The 15,023-nt window shown below is 55.8% G+C and overlaps 3 protein-coding genes across 3 annotated transcripts; 1 reads left to right on the top strand and 2 right to left on the bottom strand.

Annotated features, from left to right (window-relative positions):
- Positions 1-421: 421 nt before the first annotated feature.
- VOLCADRAFT_121010 (uncharacterized protein) lies at positions 422-4,879 on the bottom strand (the record flags this gene model as incomplete). Its single annotated transcript, XM_002951670.1, has 5 exons — positions 4,300-4,879; positions 3,797-3,908; positions 3,244-3,391; positions 1,153-2,784; positions 422-538 (listed from the first exon to the last, which is right to left on the bottom strand). Exons 1-5 carry the CDS (start codon positions 4,475-4,477, stop codon positions 422-424), a joined length of 2,187 nt encoding a protein of 728 aa, XP_002951716.1. The 5' UTR covers positions 4,478-4,879.
- A 133-nt stretch (positions 4,880-5,012) lies between these two features.
- VOLCADRAFT_81595 (uncharacterized protein) lies at positions 5,013-9,715 on the top strand. Its single transcript, XM_002951763.1, has 11 exons — positions 5,013-5,205; positions 5,294-5,359; positions 5,477-5,817; positions 5,946-6,006; positions 6,103-6,192; positions 6,532-6,642; positions 7,247-7,471; positions 7,559-7,777; positions 8,086-8,416; positions 8,644-9,077; positions 9,296-9,715. The coding sequence occupies exons 1-11, from the start codon at positions 5,077-5,079 to the stop codon at positions 9,440-9,442; spliced, it is 2,154 nt and encodes a 717-aa protein (XP_002951809.1). The 5' UTR covers positions 5,013-5,076; the 3' UTR covers positions 9,443-9,715.
- Positions 9,716-9,842: 127 nt separating this feature from the next.
- Positions 9,843-14,895, bottom strand: VOLCADRAFT_105221 (uncharacterized protein; the record flags this gene model as incomplete). Its single annotated transcript, XM_002951669.1, has 8 exons — positions 9,843-10,040; positions 10,080-10,307; positions 10,497-12,282; positions 13,416-13,480; positions 13,765-13,853; positions 14,245-14,303; positions 14,523-14,577; positions 14,759-14,895. The coding sequence occupies 8 exons, from the start codon at positions 14,893-14,895 to the stop codon at positions 9,886-9,888; spliced, it is 2,574 nt and encodes an 857-aa protein (XP_002951715.1). The 3' UTR covers positions 9,843-9,885.
- Between the last annotated feature and the right edge of the window lie 128 nt (positions 14,896-15,023).

Raw genomic sequence — 15,023 nt, 5'->3', positions numbered from 1 at the left:
TTCAGTACATGAGGTGGCACGAGAAGGATCGTATGGGCATGGGTACAATAAAACGAACATGTGCGTACCAATGCTGATTGCAAGAATGATCGCGTATTGCAAATATGGCACGTATCGCTGGCATGGACAACAATGGTCACCATGAAACTTCCTGCTCTTTAAAGTTCATATACTATGACGCCGATGAATGTGTGATGTGCAAATTCTCGCCCAGACAACCAGGCGAGGCTAAACACCGTGGCCCACCATGCATTCCCAATCACAGCCGCTCTGCCATGATGTCCTGCGTCTATTGTTTCAAAAATACACCTGCTCGCGTTGGGACTACGAAAGTACCATCGTATAATACAGAACAGAACCTGCAGTGCCGCCAGTGCACATCCTAATCTCATCCTGCTTTCTCTGTATAACGCTCGCCCTCTCACGTCGGTGGGGTTGCACGGTGGTCGTCGGTGATGCCCTGCTTCAGCAGCGCACAGAATGGTATGTGGTAGTCTGGGACGTATATCAGCCGCTGGTGCCACAGCCGCCTGATGCTCTGAAGGTAGATTAGAGGTTGGGGTTGCGACAGGGAGGTGGATAGGAGGCGGGGTGTGCAAGGCTATTTCCTACGGCATCTATGCACGCAACGTCATGGATGATGCATGGCTTTCCGTTCCTCCACCAAAACACGACTCCAGGACGGGCGACGTTTAGATGTGGTTCACATGAATATTGATGACCTTGACGCACAAGCCAGGGAAAGCTGCGAAGCATGGCAGCAGCCGCCCTTGACAGACCAGCCCTGGCAGCAGCCCAATTCCTGCGCATTGGCCCCCAGCCGGGCTCCTCCCCTTTCAAGGTTTTCACGGTTCGAAACCCAGTCGTGGGTGGACTGAAGCTGTGCATACCCACGAACCACAGGCTTGAGCCAATGCTGAACCCAGTCGCGCAATGACAGGACCATGTAACGATGTGAAAACCCATGTTGCATACATGCGGCACAGCATGCGGCATGTGTGCAAGCTGCACATCGGAGTGTGTTTTAACAGGACTGCTCACCGGCGCCAGGCATTGGATCAATGTCCCGTTATTCACGGTGGGATGCCTGGTGGATAGGCTGGTGAAAACGGGACATTGAACGTCCTGCTTTCCCCCGTCCCACGGACTCACCTTCCACGCCTCTGGCGTCATCCCTGCGGGGGCATAGTCCTGCAGCCGCTGGCTGCACTCTCCATGCACCACTATCAGTATCCGGCGGCCCTGCGCCAGACCTTCCCCCACATCGGCCAGGCAACGTAACGGTGCCAACAACCCCGGCGTCACAAAATAAACCAGGCACGCAGCAGCTCCAGCTCCGCCGTCACCGCCATGCTCGCTGGTGCCTTGCGGCTGACGCTGCTCCGGATCCTCGTCCCGCGGTCGCAGGTCTGGCGGCGCCGCTGAACCGTTTCCAACCTCACCGATTGGCCATCGCTCATTACTGGAGGAGGAGCCCGTTGCCATGGCTGCTTCTGGCAGCGGCGTGGTGCAGTCGTATACCGACGGACTTGTAAACGGTTCCAGGTCGTCATCCGTGCGCGCGATCGGCGGCGTGGTACGGCCGCTGGTACCGCTTGACGTTGACTCGGACACAACCTCAGTACGCTGGCCACAGCTAGGGCTGCCGCTGCAGCAGCGGCTGCCATCGCCCGTACTGCGCTCGGAGCCCTGCACCGTCGCAACAGCTGCAACCACGGTCCCAAATGCCGTTCTTTGTTGCTGCCGGCACTTGTTGCTTCCACCGCCTACCGACTGCGAGCTCAACCGCACGGCACTGCCCGTTGCCAGCCCTGGAGACGCTTGCCGTCTTAAGGATAGCGTGGAGGTGACCGCCGACGCGGGCGTCGCCACCTGCACACAAACGTTGGCCCGACCTAGCTCATTCTCCAGCTGCGCGCACACAAATGCCACCGGCGTTGCCCAGCCCTGATCTCTGTACCGCAGGACGCAGCGAGTCTCGGAGACGCAGCCGGTGGCGGCACCGGGTCCGCCATCCTCCGTTGTGCAACCCGGCTCCGGAGCGCTGCCGCTAGTTTCTTGCCACTGGCATGAGGGGTGGCGTTGGTGCTGCTGTTGCCTAACGGCAGATCCCGGCGGCGACCTCAGCTGCTGGTGCAGAGCCGTCCTCTCCGCCGTTGTACCGCTACAAGCGGGAGGGGGTGACACCACGAGCGTCTCCACTGGGGTAGTACTGCAGCCGGCAACGCCAGTCCCTGCGGTGCCGGCGCAGGTCCATGGGCCCAGGAGCTGTGATACCCGCCGACAGATATCTGAGTCAGACGCCTGCAGTGCCATTAAGGAAAATGGAGAAGGGCTTGGAACGCGGGCTGAGCACGACGAGGCGTCAAGCGACGGGGCAGCAACACTGATGGCAACAGCAGCTCCAACTGGCTGCGATATTGACTGCACCGTCTGCTGCTGCTGCTGTGGCGACAGTAGTGGCGGCCGTGACGGCACCGGTAGAGCCCACATGGCGCCATCCAAGCAGCTGCCGTTGCGGCCCTCCGCAGCTGCCGACGGCGGCGGTGTCTGGGGCTGGCTAGCTGGCTTCTTCGCCTCCGGGTGTGCCTGTTGCTTGCTAACTGCCGCCGTTGCTGCCGCTTTCGCACTAGCAAGGGCCTCTGCCGCCATCAGCATCCGGTGCTCTACTTCGTGAAGCGCCTCAGTCGAGTGTTGGGACAGGTATTTAATAGGCGGCCCCGATGCTGCGATGAGCGGCCTGACGTCTTGCGCCCATTCCTCCAATGCTGGCAGCGGGCAGCTCTGCACGCAATGTACCATCACCAGGGGCCGCAGGAACTTGCCTGTCAGCCGCAAGCAGTTGAGGACGTCGTCGTCCCAGGTGGAGCCTGAAGGATCAGGGCAATGCGGAGGGCTGGGACATGAGGAGAGACCATTTGAGCGTTGCAGTTCGCCTGTGCGCAGCATCATAGCCGCTCGCGATTCAACTCAGCTGTGGATGACATAACAGAGAATATATGGCCATAGGGAAGGAGAACCACGAAAAGGGTCCGGGAACGACTAACGCGAATGCTGGGACTGGGTCAAGTATGCAGTCTTGTAATATTTTACAAAGATGCATAAGCCACGTAAGGCTGTCTGCGGACATGCGGCTGCTTGGACGCAAGCAGCCCTCTTCCTCCTGCGCCACGCAAGCCCCTTTACCCGCCCATCATCCACAACCTTCCCCTGCACCCAGCCTCTTCTTCCACCTGCCGTCACCAGCACTACCACCCCGCGGCGGCACATGCGGATCTCCCGGGATAGCGCCGCGCTGGATGTCATGGCGGCCGCTGCTGCCTCGGGAGCGGGCTTGATCTCCAGAGCAGGTTTCGCACTACCGGAGTTCCTTGAACCCCCGGACATGGACCTGCACATGCACGCAGCACCGTAGCTAGCTTGCTTGCCTTAAAGCTACTAGCAAATTAGGTTTATGGAACTGTCCGGATGGCAGGTGTGCAGGCGGGTAGATTGGATTGAGAAGAACGGGACCTGGGTAGATAAATCACCGGGGACCATACAGGAAGGCTTGGGCCTGCAAGGCGCACGTCAGTCACTTTACTGCCGGTTACCTGGGCAGCTCCCGCTGGGAGTGGATATCAGCCCCGTTCTCCCCAGTGTCAACCCAGACCCGCCGTATCGGGTGACGCATTATGTATGTACCGTTCCCACCATTAAACAATGCCACGCGTGTGCAATTCCTAGCCTGGGGTCACGGGCCGCGCTGACTGTCCCCATGCATAATCATAACAAGGCCTTCCCCACAAAAACGCACTTGGAGATTCCGATTGGTGTTCCCGGCACGGACAGGAAATGATCCAGTGTCCACAGCGATGCAGACTCCATTTTTTCAAAGCGGGCCTGGAGCTCCAGGCCGAACACGGTGCCTGTAAACCGGATCGACCAAAGTCGGTCCAGACGAAATCCGACAGGAGAGCGGGGATGTGGACACAGGAACGAGAGGAAAGGAGCAGAAGCGTACGTGAGGCATGAGAAGACGGGCAGGGTAGGCTTTGTATTGAGGAATTGGAAATGGAAGATTTGTGATTGCCATAGCAATTTGACAATTCCCGAGTGTGTGCGGGTAGGGAAAGGCGGGCGCCAGTGTCCGTGCTGCTGTGGGAGCTTTTGGCACGGACTTAACAGTGGAATGGGTTTTTGTCTGTGCTCCCGAGCACGGCTAGCCAGTATAAAGCTGGTAGACAGTAGCATGCAGGGTTGCGTGCTTCACAATCTAGCAACCCTTTCAATGTACGGTCTCGGACGTATAGAACGTACCTCCCAGGGGGTAGCATAGAACGACGTCATGACCCTGCTCCGTCTGGTTCTGTATGCTTTTCTCAGAGGTATCTCCATTTACGCGCTCAGTGGCTGAGCATCGTGAGAAGGCTGTCCGGCAGTGGGCCCTAATTGGCAGCCTGTCCACATGTTGTGGTGCACTCACCGCACAGCCCATCTTCGCTGAGCCGTTATTTAACCTATGGGGCCAGAAGAGGCCCTAAGGGCTCGTAGTCATTGACGGGAGAAGACGAGGGTGGCGGGCCCCACATGACTTTTGACACTAGCTTGGACCGAGGCGAGCCGCAGGAATAAATCGAATGGAAAGCAATCACTTTATGATAGACTGCCTTGCGACATTAAGCGGAACATCTCCCTTATACCAACTTAACTGTGCTATGCAGGACCTATACGGACACGAGACCCTTCAGCGCTCTAAAAGCACGTGGCCGGCAACTCCTTTTAGCCTATACCGTACTAGACATTTAGCAGCAAGAATTCCGCAGGATTGGGTCGACGAAAGAGTCTACTAACGCAATTTAAAGACAGGATAAGGATAATGAACAAGAGCCTGCCATGCCATGCAACAGGTGTAACCCATTTCATCCAGCCATCCAGTTTCTGTATGCGTCCGGACTGAAAGCACGGCACGTCGTACTTGCTGAGTTAATAAAATGGGCATTCCGACTTGAAACATGCAATCTTTCGTGGCTACAATCCAGGCAACTCAACAATGAGGTGCAGAGGATAATTTAAGTCACCCGACACTTGATAGAAATGACGAAGGCCGGCAAGGGCAAGGGCAAAGCAAAGGTTGGCGGTGTTGAAGATAACCGCAAGCCCAAGCATAGCCTCGATGTCAATCGGCCTAGCAATGGCAAAGGAGGCATGCGCGATGCAGCCACGGTGCGAAAAGCGCTGGACATTGAACTGGGCTTCCGCCGCCAGGCGCCGCCAACGAAATACTTCTAACTTTGTTTCATTTAATACGCAGGTTCGCCGCCTCAAAATGTATAAGCAGAGGGCGGTGCGTGATAAGAACGGCCGGCTACTGTACCAGGTGCGCGGGCGCCTGTCGCCCATTTCGCTTATGTGAGCTTTTCTTCGCTTTCCTGACGTCAGTCCCTCGCGCGATCCAATGCTGAACACTGGTTTTGTATGATTTCCATCTGCACAGGAGCTGCAATCGAAAGAGCTTCCCAGCACTCGTATCCAGCCCGACCGACGCTGGTTTGGAAATACACGCGTCATCGGCCAGAAACAGCTGGAGCAGTTTCGCACCGAAATGTCTAGCAAGGTCAACGATGCCTATACAGTCCTTCTACGCGAGAAGAAGCTTCCATTGCAGCTTTTAGAGGACCCGGAGAAGAAGGGCTCTGGCAAGCAGGCGCGTGCGAGCCTGCTGGCGACGCAGCCATTCGCTGACACTTTCGGCCCTAAGAAGCAGCGCAAGAAGCCCAAGCTTGCTGTGGAGAGCCTTGAAGATCTCGTCCAGACTGTGGGTGACAAGGGCGAACGGTAGGCCTTTATAGTACGTGCAGTAGCTGCTGTAGCTACAACTGCTTTTTAAGTTGTTATTTACCGGCTTCATTACTAATACATTACAATGAATCATATAACAAATACATTGCCGCTGCTGTCTGCAGATATGATGAAGGAAAGGCATCCATTGGCCCGAGCAGCGAGCTTCAAGGGCTAAAGGACGTGGTAAGTGCATAAGCTACTTAGTGGCTTGATAGTCGCTCTGCTTTTGGGCTTATGCGTTAATAAAACGCTCAACTCCCTTGTATGTTTTGCCATCAGATGCTGGAGAGAGCTTACGAGAAAGGCCAGTCGAAGCGCATCTGGGGAGAGCTTTACAAGGTCTTGGACTCGTCGGACGTTATCGTCCAGGTAATTTACGACCGAATTTTACCGTTGCATCTCGGTGGGTCTGGGTGGATGTACGCCTACATCCTCAGACTGCCTTCTGGAGCACCCTTATTGTGGGTGTATAGTCCACGGCAACACCGTAGAATGATGATCGAGGTTGTGGTGCGGTTCCCTTCGGGTTGAGCTTCGCCGCAGCCTGGTGTACAACTGCTGATTCCATCGCCTTGGGGAGCCCCGTCGGGGCCGTTACCTCTTGGGTCTTACCCAGCATGTGACATTCCTAAGATCCTCCCGTACTTGTTACCCTGTCAACGCACACCATGGTTTATTTAAGCCGTCTATTCGTCATGTTTTGCGCAGGTGCTTGACGCACGGGATCCGAATGGTACGCGCTGTACGTTTTTGGAGCAGCACATTCGGAAGCATCTGCGGCACAAGCACATTATTTTGCTACTGAACAAGTGTGACCTGGTGAGTAAAGTTTTGCCTCCCGCGCTGTGCGTGATATGTTTCGTGCGGTGCCTGGGTAGTCTATGAAGATATTGCATTCCGAGTTATCGTTGACGAAACTTTTGCTGTGGAATCTCGTTAGGCTGAGGCTCCTGTGGCACCGCTGCAATCAGTGTATAGTTGCCGCCTACATACAGTGCATATTGCCTGTCCTTCCGTCCAAGGTCCAATGATGACGTTTCCAAACAGGGCTTCTCTCAGAAACCATTCGCAGGGCCCGTCTAGAGCTTTCGCCTTCGCCGGGCTTGAGAGCTGATGCGGCTTGATTCTTCCTTGGATGTCTGACGGACCATTCAATTGTTGCATATCACTTGATATGCAGTGGCATGACTGTGGCTGAAGTGATGGATGACAACTTAAATATACTCTGAAAAGTGGCACTCCACGTTATGTAGCCAACATTTCCTGATCAGCCATGACATGCGCCGTATATCTGGATTCTGCCTTGCCTCTCCAGGTCATTGAATCTCGCGCCGTTGTTGAGGATGATTGTGGTTCTTGTCCGTACCATACGACTACGGAATGACTTCATGTTTCCACTCCTGGCTGAAACGCGGCGGCGCAGGTCCCTTCGTGGGTTACAAAAAGATGGCTGCACTACCTTTCACGAGAGTTTCCCGTCTTGGCCTTTCATGCTTCGATTACCAATCCCTTCGGCAAGGGCGCGTTGCTGTCGCTTCTACGGCAGCTCGCTCGGTTGCGATCTGACAAGCAAGCGATATCTGTCGGCTTCGTAGGCTACCCCAACGTCGGGAAGTCCTCCGTCATCAACACGCTCCGGACGAAAAAGGTAGGCCAATTATGCTGCTTGGTTGTAAGAACAGCTCGACTACTAATAACTGTATATGATATCGTGACGTGGCTGTTTACCTTGCAGGTCTGCAAGGCAGCGCCCATCCCAGGCGAGACCAAGGTCTGGCAGTACATCACCCTGATGAAGCGCATCTTCTGCATTGACTGTCCTGGTGTCGTGTACAACCGCACAAATGACAGTCCGACGGACTTGGTGCTGAAGGGAGTTGTGCGGGTCGAGAACCTTGAGGACGCGACGCATCACGTCGATCCCGTGCTTGCTCGTGTCAAGCCCGAGTATCTGGTAGGTGGATAGGAGCAATGAGCCTGGCGTACGCCTGAATTGACTCCGGTCAGTGCTGCCTATCGCACGCCTTGGTTTTGAGGCCGGCAATGATGTGACTTCACAGTAGATAGAGACATCTGAGGGTCCGCTCTGAGGACACTTTTTCGTGGGAATCTCACTGAGCCGTGCCGAAACCAGAATATCAAATTGCTTCATTCACTCGATCATCACCATTGTTTTTCCAATTTCACAACAGTTTTCCAAGGGTTCTTTTGGTATCCTGTATAATCAATCGGTGTATCAATTAACCTCGATACTGTTTGCAGAAGCGTGCGTACAAGATTAAGGAATGGAAGGACACGGAGGATTTCCTTGCCCAGCTTGCAAGGCTTTCCGGAAAGCTGTTGCGCGGCGGCGAACCGGACCTTAACACAGCCGCACGCATGGTGTTGTATGATTGGCAGCGTGGCAAGGTTCCCTTCTTCACCCTTCCCCCGGACCACACCGAAGACGCCCCTGGCTCTGCTGCCGCAAAGGACGATGTGCTCACTGGACTGGGCACGGCTTCTGCAGCGGCTTTGCCTGTACCAAAGGAGCTCGTAACCGAGGAAGATGCTGCTAAGGAGGCTGGCGCTAAGCCGGAGGCGGCGGCAGCAGGTAAAGATGTCTTAATCGAGTACCCTCCTAACGGCTCTGTAAAAAAATATAGAGCATTATATAGAGCATTAACAATCAAAGCATGAAAGGATGTATTTGTATATGTTACATACGTATTTGTAGGTTGGCTTGCGTGTGCCCGACACGCTACATCATCGGCTTATGTATGACGCATGACAGCATTGTGTGTATTATCTCTGAGAATATTTTACCTTTTATGTCCACAGCGGCACGGGCTGTGCGCGAATTGCTTCTTGGCGCTTCAGCTGCCCAGGTAAAATCCGCCATCCCGGTACAGCAGGACTACTACATGCCGGAAGATGAGCGTTGCGATGGAGAAATTGAGGTGGACACAGCGGTTGATCCAGATGCAATATCCTCCGGCTCGGATGAGGAGAGCGAGGACGATGACTTGGCCAGCGGAGGTACGTCCTCGGACGAGGACGCATCCGAGGGTTCCACGGGTGAAGACTCTGGACCATGTGTTTCTGATGATGGCAACCTTGAGGCTACGGAGGCTGTCCCATCTGTGGCGGGCAAAGGGTCTAAGAGGTGCAGAGATCAAGATCCTACGGCTGCATCGGTTGCCGATGACGGGGACGAGAGCGATGGCTATGGCGATGGAGGTCTATCATGGGAGGCGGTGCTTGCATGCGTACAGGTGCGCAGCTTACTAAGGTGTTCCAGCATCAGTTTGCCGTTTGTCGCGGATGAGAGCAATGATGGTTTTGTCTCGTTCGGTGTATTGGCGAAATACCAACAAAGCCATGCCGACAAATGAATTACACACCACTCACAGTCTGAGCTCTTATCTTCCTGTTCCACTTGTTGCCATTTTTGGTATTATGCTCTAGTTGACCAATTTTTCCTGTGTTGTAGGGTGAGGTACCATCGAACAAGACGCGTAAGCAAGCTGAACTTTCCAAGGATTCGTCAAGCCGTTGCGGACGTGGAGTGGCGCGAGCGAAGAATGCCGGCAGGGGAAAGAGAGATGTTGCCAAGCCAGGCTTCAAGACACTGGAATGAAGTGTTAGGAATGAGATCCAAACATACTATTTATTTACATTATGCAGGATGTTTTGTTGTCTGGCAGTTCAAGTGGAGTGTAATTAATTGAGATGGACGTTGCCCTAACCGTTATTTTGGCAATATACTTGTAAGCAGTCCGGCCAAGTTACATTCATTTCATTCTTCTTATTGACAAGACAATATCTACAAATTATGAAAATGCTTTTGTATATTCAGAACGCTTATGCACTCAGTTTCAGGCCGAGAGACTATTGTAAATACCAAAGTGTTATTCCGTACTAATGCAATGAATTATTCGCGTCATCGGCAATGAATTATTCGCGTCATATGGATGGACAAAACCAATTTAGTGGCAAAAGGACAAAAACCAATTTAGAGACATGGAACTGTTCTCTGTACAACATCTGTACTTACAAGATAATATAACCACATTCAACACCCTATCTCTGACCACCAGTACTTCGATTGCCGGATTCCGATCCGTGCACGTAACCCTGCTGCACCTTCTGTTGAGCCGCCGCCATTGCTGCTGCCCTAATTTGTGCAACAGTCACGGGCGGTGCAATGCCTGAGGGAAGATTGCTAATTGCTCCGGCTGCATGAGCGGATGACGCAGATGCAAAGCTAGACCGACCTGACGTACCAACCCCAGGCTGCGGCGATTGTGATGGCGTTGGCGGTGGCTGCCCATGCGAGGAGGGCTTGACGACGTGTACACTTTTTACTGTGTGACCCTGATCCTGCAAAAGCTTGGCAACTGTTTCGGGAGGCAGGGACGCCAGGGACGGCGGTAGCGGCACAGGCCGCGGGCCGCTACCGCGCACAGCCGACGTCCCCGCGGCCGTGGTGGTAGCCTGGGTCCCTGGCGGTGGCGACGGTCCACCCGCAGGCGGGTACGATGGATGGTGTTGAGAGGAAGGGTAGGAAGAGGGGCCCCTGGAAGGCGCCCGGTCACGATTCGGTGAAGATAAATGGCCCGGGGCTCCTGGGGCCGGTCCATGATGCGAGTAACCATGCGGCGGTGGACATCTTTGCGACATTGGCGGCCCACCGGCCGGGCGCCCGGAGCCATACGACCCGCCACCGCTCCCTTCATAGTGTCCACCTCCATAAGCGCTACCGCCGTCGTAGACGAAATCCCAATCCCGTTCCCTGCCGGACCAGTCTTGTGGTCCACCGCCTCCTCCTCCACGGACACGGTCCTTGTCACCACGGTGGGACTCTGGAGGAAAGCCGCCGTAGTGCGTACTGCCACTCCCGCCGCGGTAGTAACCATCCCGATCCCCACCTCGGGAAGGCCCCTCATGCCCATAGTAATCCCGGTCTCTGTCACCCCGATAGTCACGGCCACCGAAGCCTTGGTGAGCGTAAGGCCCTTCCCGATGGCCTGTGCCGCTACCACTGCCGTAGCCAACATATCCGTAAGTCTGGGACGGTGGCCCCTGCCGCTCAAACGACCGCTCACGCTCGCGGCTATCCCGTCGCTCGCCACGTCCGTCATGCCATTCACGACCGCCACCATCAGGGCCGTGGCCATGGTGGGGCGGCTGCCGGGGTGACTCCGGCCCCGGGTACCGCTCACGCTCACGAGAATCACGGTAGTGCGAGTGTGGATGGTTGGAGATGGGATGCGGCGGGTAGGATGCCCCGTCACGCTCACGCGAGTATTCCCGGTGATACTCCCGTTCCCGTATATAAGACCCGTCGCGGCGCTCCCGATCGCGATCCCGATCACGGGGCTGGTCGGGACCTTTATCTCGCTCGCGCTCACGATCGCTGCCCACTCGTCCCAGGTGATGTGATGGTGGTGGCGGCTGTGGTTGCTGCGCGGCTTGGGACTGAAGATGACGTTCGTAGGCTGGGTCACGCTGCCGCTCCCGTGGCACCCGCGCCTCCCGAAGTTCCCGGGGCTCTCGCGGCTCTCGGGACTCCCGGCGCTCGCGTGATTCCCCACGGCCGTTGCTCCCGGGCCCGGTGTCTGTTGGGGTCGTACTCGTTGTTCCTGGACTGGATGCCCGGCTGAGGGAGCCGCCAGCACTGCCGCCAGGCCGCTGGGATGACCCACCGCAACCACCCGCGGCAGTGGTGCCGACCGCGGCAGTAGGGCCGCTAGTGGCGGCAGCCGAGGTCCCAGCTGTGGGCGACTGGGATGCTGACGGTGTGGCAGTTGGTGTGGCAGATTGCGGTGGCGGCGCCGGCCCCACAGCGACGGGTGCGGATGGAGATGTCGGTATCGCCCCGGCAGGTGCAGCAGGTGCTGGGGATGGCAGCGGTAGCGGCTGTAGCGGATGGGTTGTCTGCTGCAACGCCGCGTTTATGGGTTCGCCCGGGGTCACGACTGGTGCCGTAGGGGAGTGGGCTGCGGCCGGTAGCAGAGTCGCAGCTAGAGATGGGAACGGAGAAGAGGCCGGGAGCGGAGATTGGGTACGCAGCGGGATATGCACCGGGGCTGGGGCCGGTGCTGGAGTTGACGCTTGCAGCGGTTGCGCCTGCTGCTGCTGCGGAGCAGGCCTCGGCGCCGTCGCTACAGCCGCCGCCGGTAGGTCCCCTCCCTGCATCGCCAGCTTAACCACCGGCTGCAGCATGCTGGCGGCGCTCATCAGTGACAGTCGCACGTACAATTCCGCCTGCAGTGTGCTAGTGGCCGCCGCAGCCGTTTGCTGGCCACCCCCTGTAGAGTACTGCAGCGCTGTTAGAACTTCCACTGCGTTGGCCGCCAACGCCGCCGCCTGCGGCACTAGGTGCTGCATGCCCACCCAGAACCACTGAGGTACATTGATGTGGTCCTGGGACATGTGTCCGCTGGGCCGCGTGGGTTCCCATGTTCCACCGTTGTTCTGGAATAAAACGAAACGGAAACGAGGCACACGCACGTCAGTGCTTATTTTGCCTCCGGCCCAGTTTCTGTCATGGAAAGGGCTCGTGTAGCTCCATGTGGTGCAGGGGCAGCAGCATTGCATACTCACACCAGCAATGCAGACGAACATTTTGCATCTTTTGCGCTTACTCTGCCTGTTACAGCGGCCTTTGCAACCTAGTTCCATTTGTTAATACACAGATTGACTCTATGAGAACATGGTCAAGAGTGACACCAGGTTCTACAAAGATGTAGTTCGGCGGTATGTCTGTGCCCCGATGCGGACATCACCGTCCAGGACGGCAGGTCAAAGAAAGGTGTACATTACGTAAGCGATTTTTCCCAACGAGGAGCATAACCCGCAACGAGGAGCATAACCCCGCCCCCGAACTCCTCCACGCGCTTAGCGAGGAAATACTGTACCAACCCACCCACGCCCACTGCGCTCAAATCACTGCCATGTAGACAGGTCATACCAGAATGCGCGAGCAGCCATTCGACAGCGCCTTCAACTCGTCGTTTAATGATGGGAATGTCAAATTGGCTGCTGCTGCGGCCGCTGTGACTGCGCCAGCTGGGGCGGCGGGGGTTGGGAGCGACGCTTGCGTAGCTGGCGCCGCGGTTGGCGCATAGGCATGTGCAGCGGCGGGAGCGGGAGCAGGAGCGGGGATAGCTGATGGTGTCGCCGGATCTGAGGACGTCAGGAAGCAAGGCGGGAGGGAGGTAAGCCCAAGGAAAATTTGGACATGGCACAATAACACCAATTGACACGGTTTGCCAGTGAGTGCAAGAAGAGCTGCAGTCGAAAGGTGGCCTCCAGATGTGCTCGTTGCGTGGTGATTGCTTATATCCCTCGCAAAGCAGGTCTCTCCAGTTCACCAGCTGGCAATGTTCATCCCTTGCTAGGAGCTCTGCATTGGGTATACATACCTGGACGCAAAAAATATCACCTAAGAGAAACATTTGCCACTCTCCCTGGTGCGCGCAACACATATCAGGGCCCCATCATGCACCCTGGCTGCCCCAGGACGGCCACCACTCCTTCCTTTACAGTGGTGGTCCAACAAACGCGGCGTTAAAATAATTTAGCTACATTGACCCACTTAGCCGCACCGCGCTTATCCGCGTACCTAGGCCCTTCACCTTCTTGGGTACCACACCCCAGGACGTGTCGCTGTCTGCGAATGCGAAGGGGCGGAGCCAAGGCATAATGCTAGTGTCCATCAGATGAGGGTTTCAGGACATATTTGCTTAGATGAGATGCCTTGCTGCGGCCAACTAAAATCAAAATCTGCCCACTCGACTTGATCGCTGGTAGGTATGCCTCGCAAAGCAAAGAGAAGGGGAGCGAGCGCCGTGGCCATGGTTTCTAATCCTGTAATTCTCCCACGGGCTACAAATTTTCATTCTGCCGGTTGACTCCAGACACCCCATCCTCGGCCTCCATTGCAAGAAAGCTTACCAGTCTGGCGCTTCCGGCCACGAACCGCGCCTGTTCCCATGCTCAAATCGTGTCCAGCCGCTTTTTTCAACGCCAATTTGGCCGCCTCCCTGTCGCATCGCATGGGAAAAGACTTAACAATTGAGAGAGCAAGGGAGGCGCCGCATCGTGTCAGATCTTCAATCACACCCTAGGGAGGCAAAGATGGTTGTTCGCGTCAGAACGATCAGCGGCCCACGTGCAGCAACGCATGAAACCACGTGCCTGCCCAAGCGCCTATCGCCGCTGCTCCTGTGTGCATCGATTCTGGGACTTGCCACTTTTCCGTGCGCTGGAGTTACAACAGCATGAATCACATAGACCGAGTCTCAATGTGCACATTGTCTTATATGAAAGGCGGCCTCGACTATCGGGGTTCACTTAAAAGCGGTAGGTTATCAGCTTCTCACGTGCCGTCCAGGGTGGTTGGAGATAAAACCCCCAACCGCTTACGCCACTCACGCTTTAATCTCAGATCCAAGCGCCGCACTAATTTCTTGGTCTCCAGAGTTTTGCCAATCCTGGATAAGAGCATTTGAAGCAAGGGAGGGCTTTTGGGATGAGGACCCTTGGGCCGGCTGCTAACTGCCAACGTCCCCGCCGAGTCCCCAGCCGGTTCGTCGACTGGCACGAGCCACACGCAGAGCAGTGCACAAGGTCAGGAACGAAAGCTAGTCACTAAAAGCGGCACCATAAAGTAGGACAGCGTTACAACTCCACGCCAATCCTGAACGACGCACCTCTTCATCTAGTGAGCAACTGTTGTACTTCTTGTCTGGATTCTGGGTACAATACCTACAACGTTAGTGCAGACATTGTAACGGAATGCATAGTGAACGAGCGTGAGTATGCGTCATGTCACCCCCTAAACGGGTGCCACCGCCTAAACGGGTGCACAAACGACCAGGCACAATGCATAATTCTTTCCATTACCTACGAACAAGTTTGAACCATAACTTTGTTACTCGCAACCTACCAAGGTTGGCTTTCGTCCAGAACGGTGCCGGGCGGCAGCCTGCGCCACTTCTGGCATGCATCGCACATAGCCCAAACATCCTCATGGATCTGGATATCAAGAACCTGTCCTTCCTTCTTCTTCCTTCCGCGTGGCATTCCAGCAGCTGACTTATGTGCTCCTGAACGACCGGTTCAACGTTCAAACCTCTCAATACTACAGTGGAATGTAGTAACACCGCTGGCGCATGCTGGCAACATGTACTATTAAGCTGTTAAACTGTTGA

Source organism: Volvox carteri (genome assembly GCF_000143455.1).
Source record: "Volvox carteri f. nagariensis unplaced genomic scaffold VOLCAscaffold_25, whole genome shotgun sequence".
Taxonomy (NCBI): Eukaryota; Viridiplantae; Chlorophyta; class Chlorophyceae; order Chlamydomonadales; family Volvocaceae; genus Volvox; species Volvox carteri.
The sequence above is the reverse complement of the archived record's forward strand: the minus strand, read 5'-3'. Positions and strand labels throughout refer to the sequence as shown.

What these genes read in the sequence shown, in the direction of transcription:
- VOLCADRAFT_81595 (XM_002951763.1), top strand. Translation starts at nt 5,077, where the DNA reads ATGACGAAGGCCGGCAAGGGCAAGGGCAAAGCAAAGGTTGGCGGTGTT. An exon ending in GTGGGTGACAAGGGCGAACG is followed by an intron (nt 5,818 to 5,945) that starts GTAGGCCTTTAT and finishes TGCTGTCTGCAG; the next exon opens with ATATGATGAAGGAAAGGCAT. An exon ending in ACACGCTCCGGACGAAAAAG is followed by an intron (nt 7,472 to 7,558) that starts GTAGGCCAATTA and finishes TTTACCTTGCAG; the next exon opens with GTCTGCAAGGCAGCGCCCAT.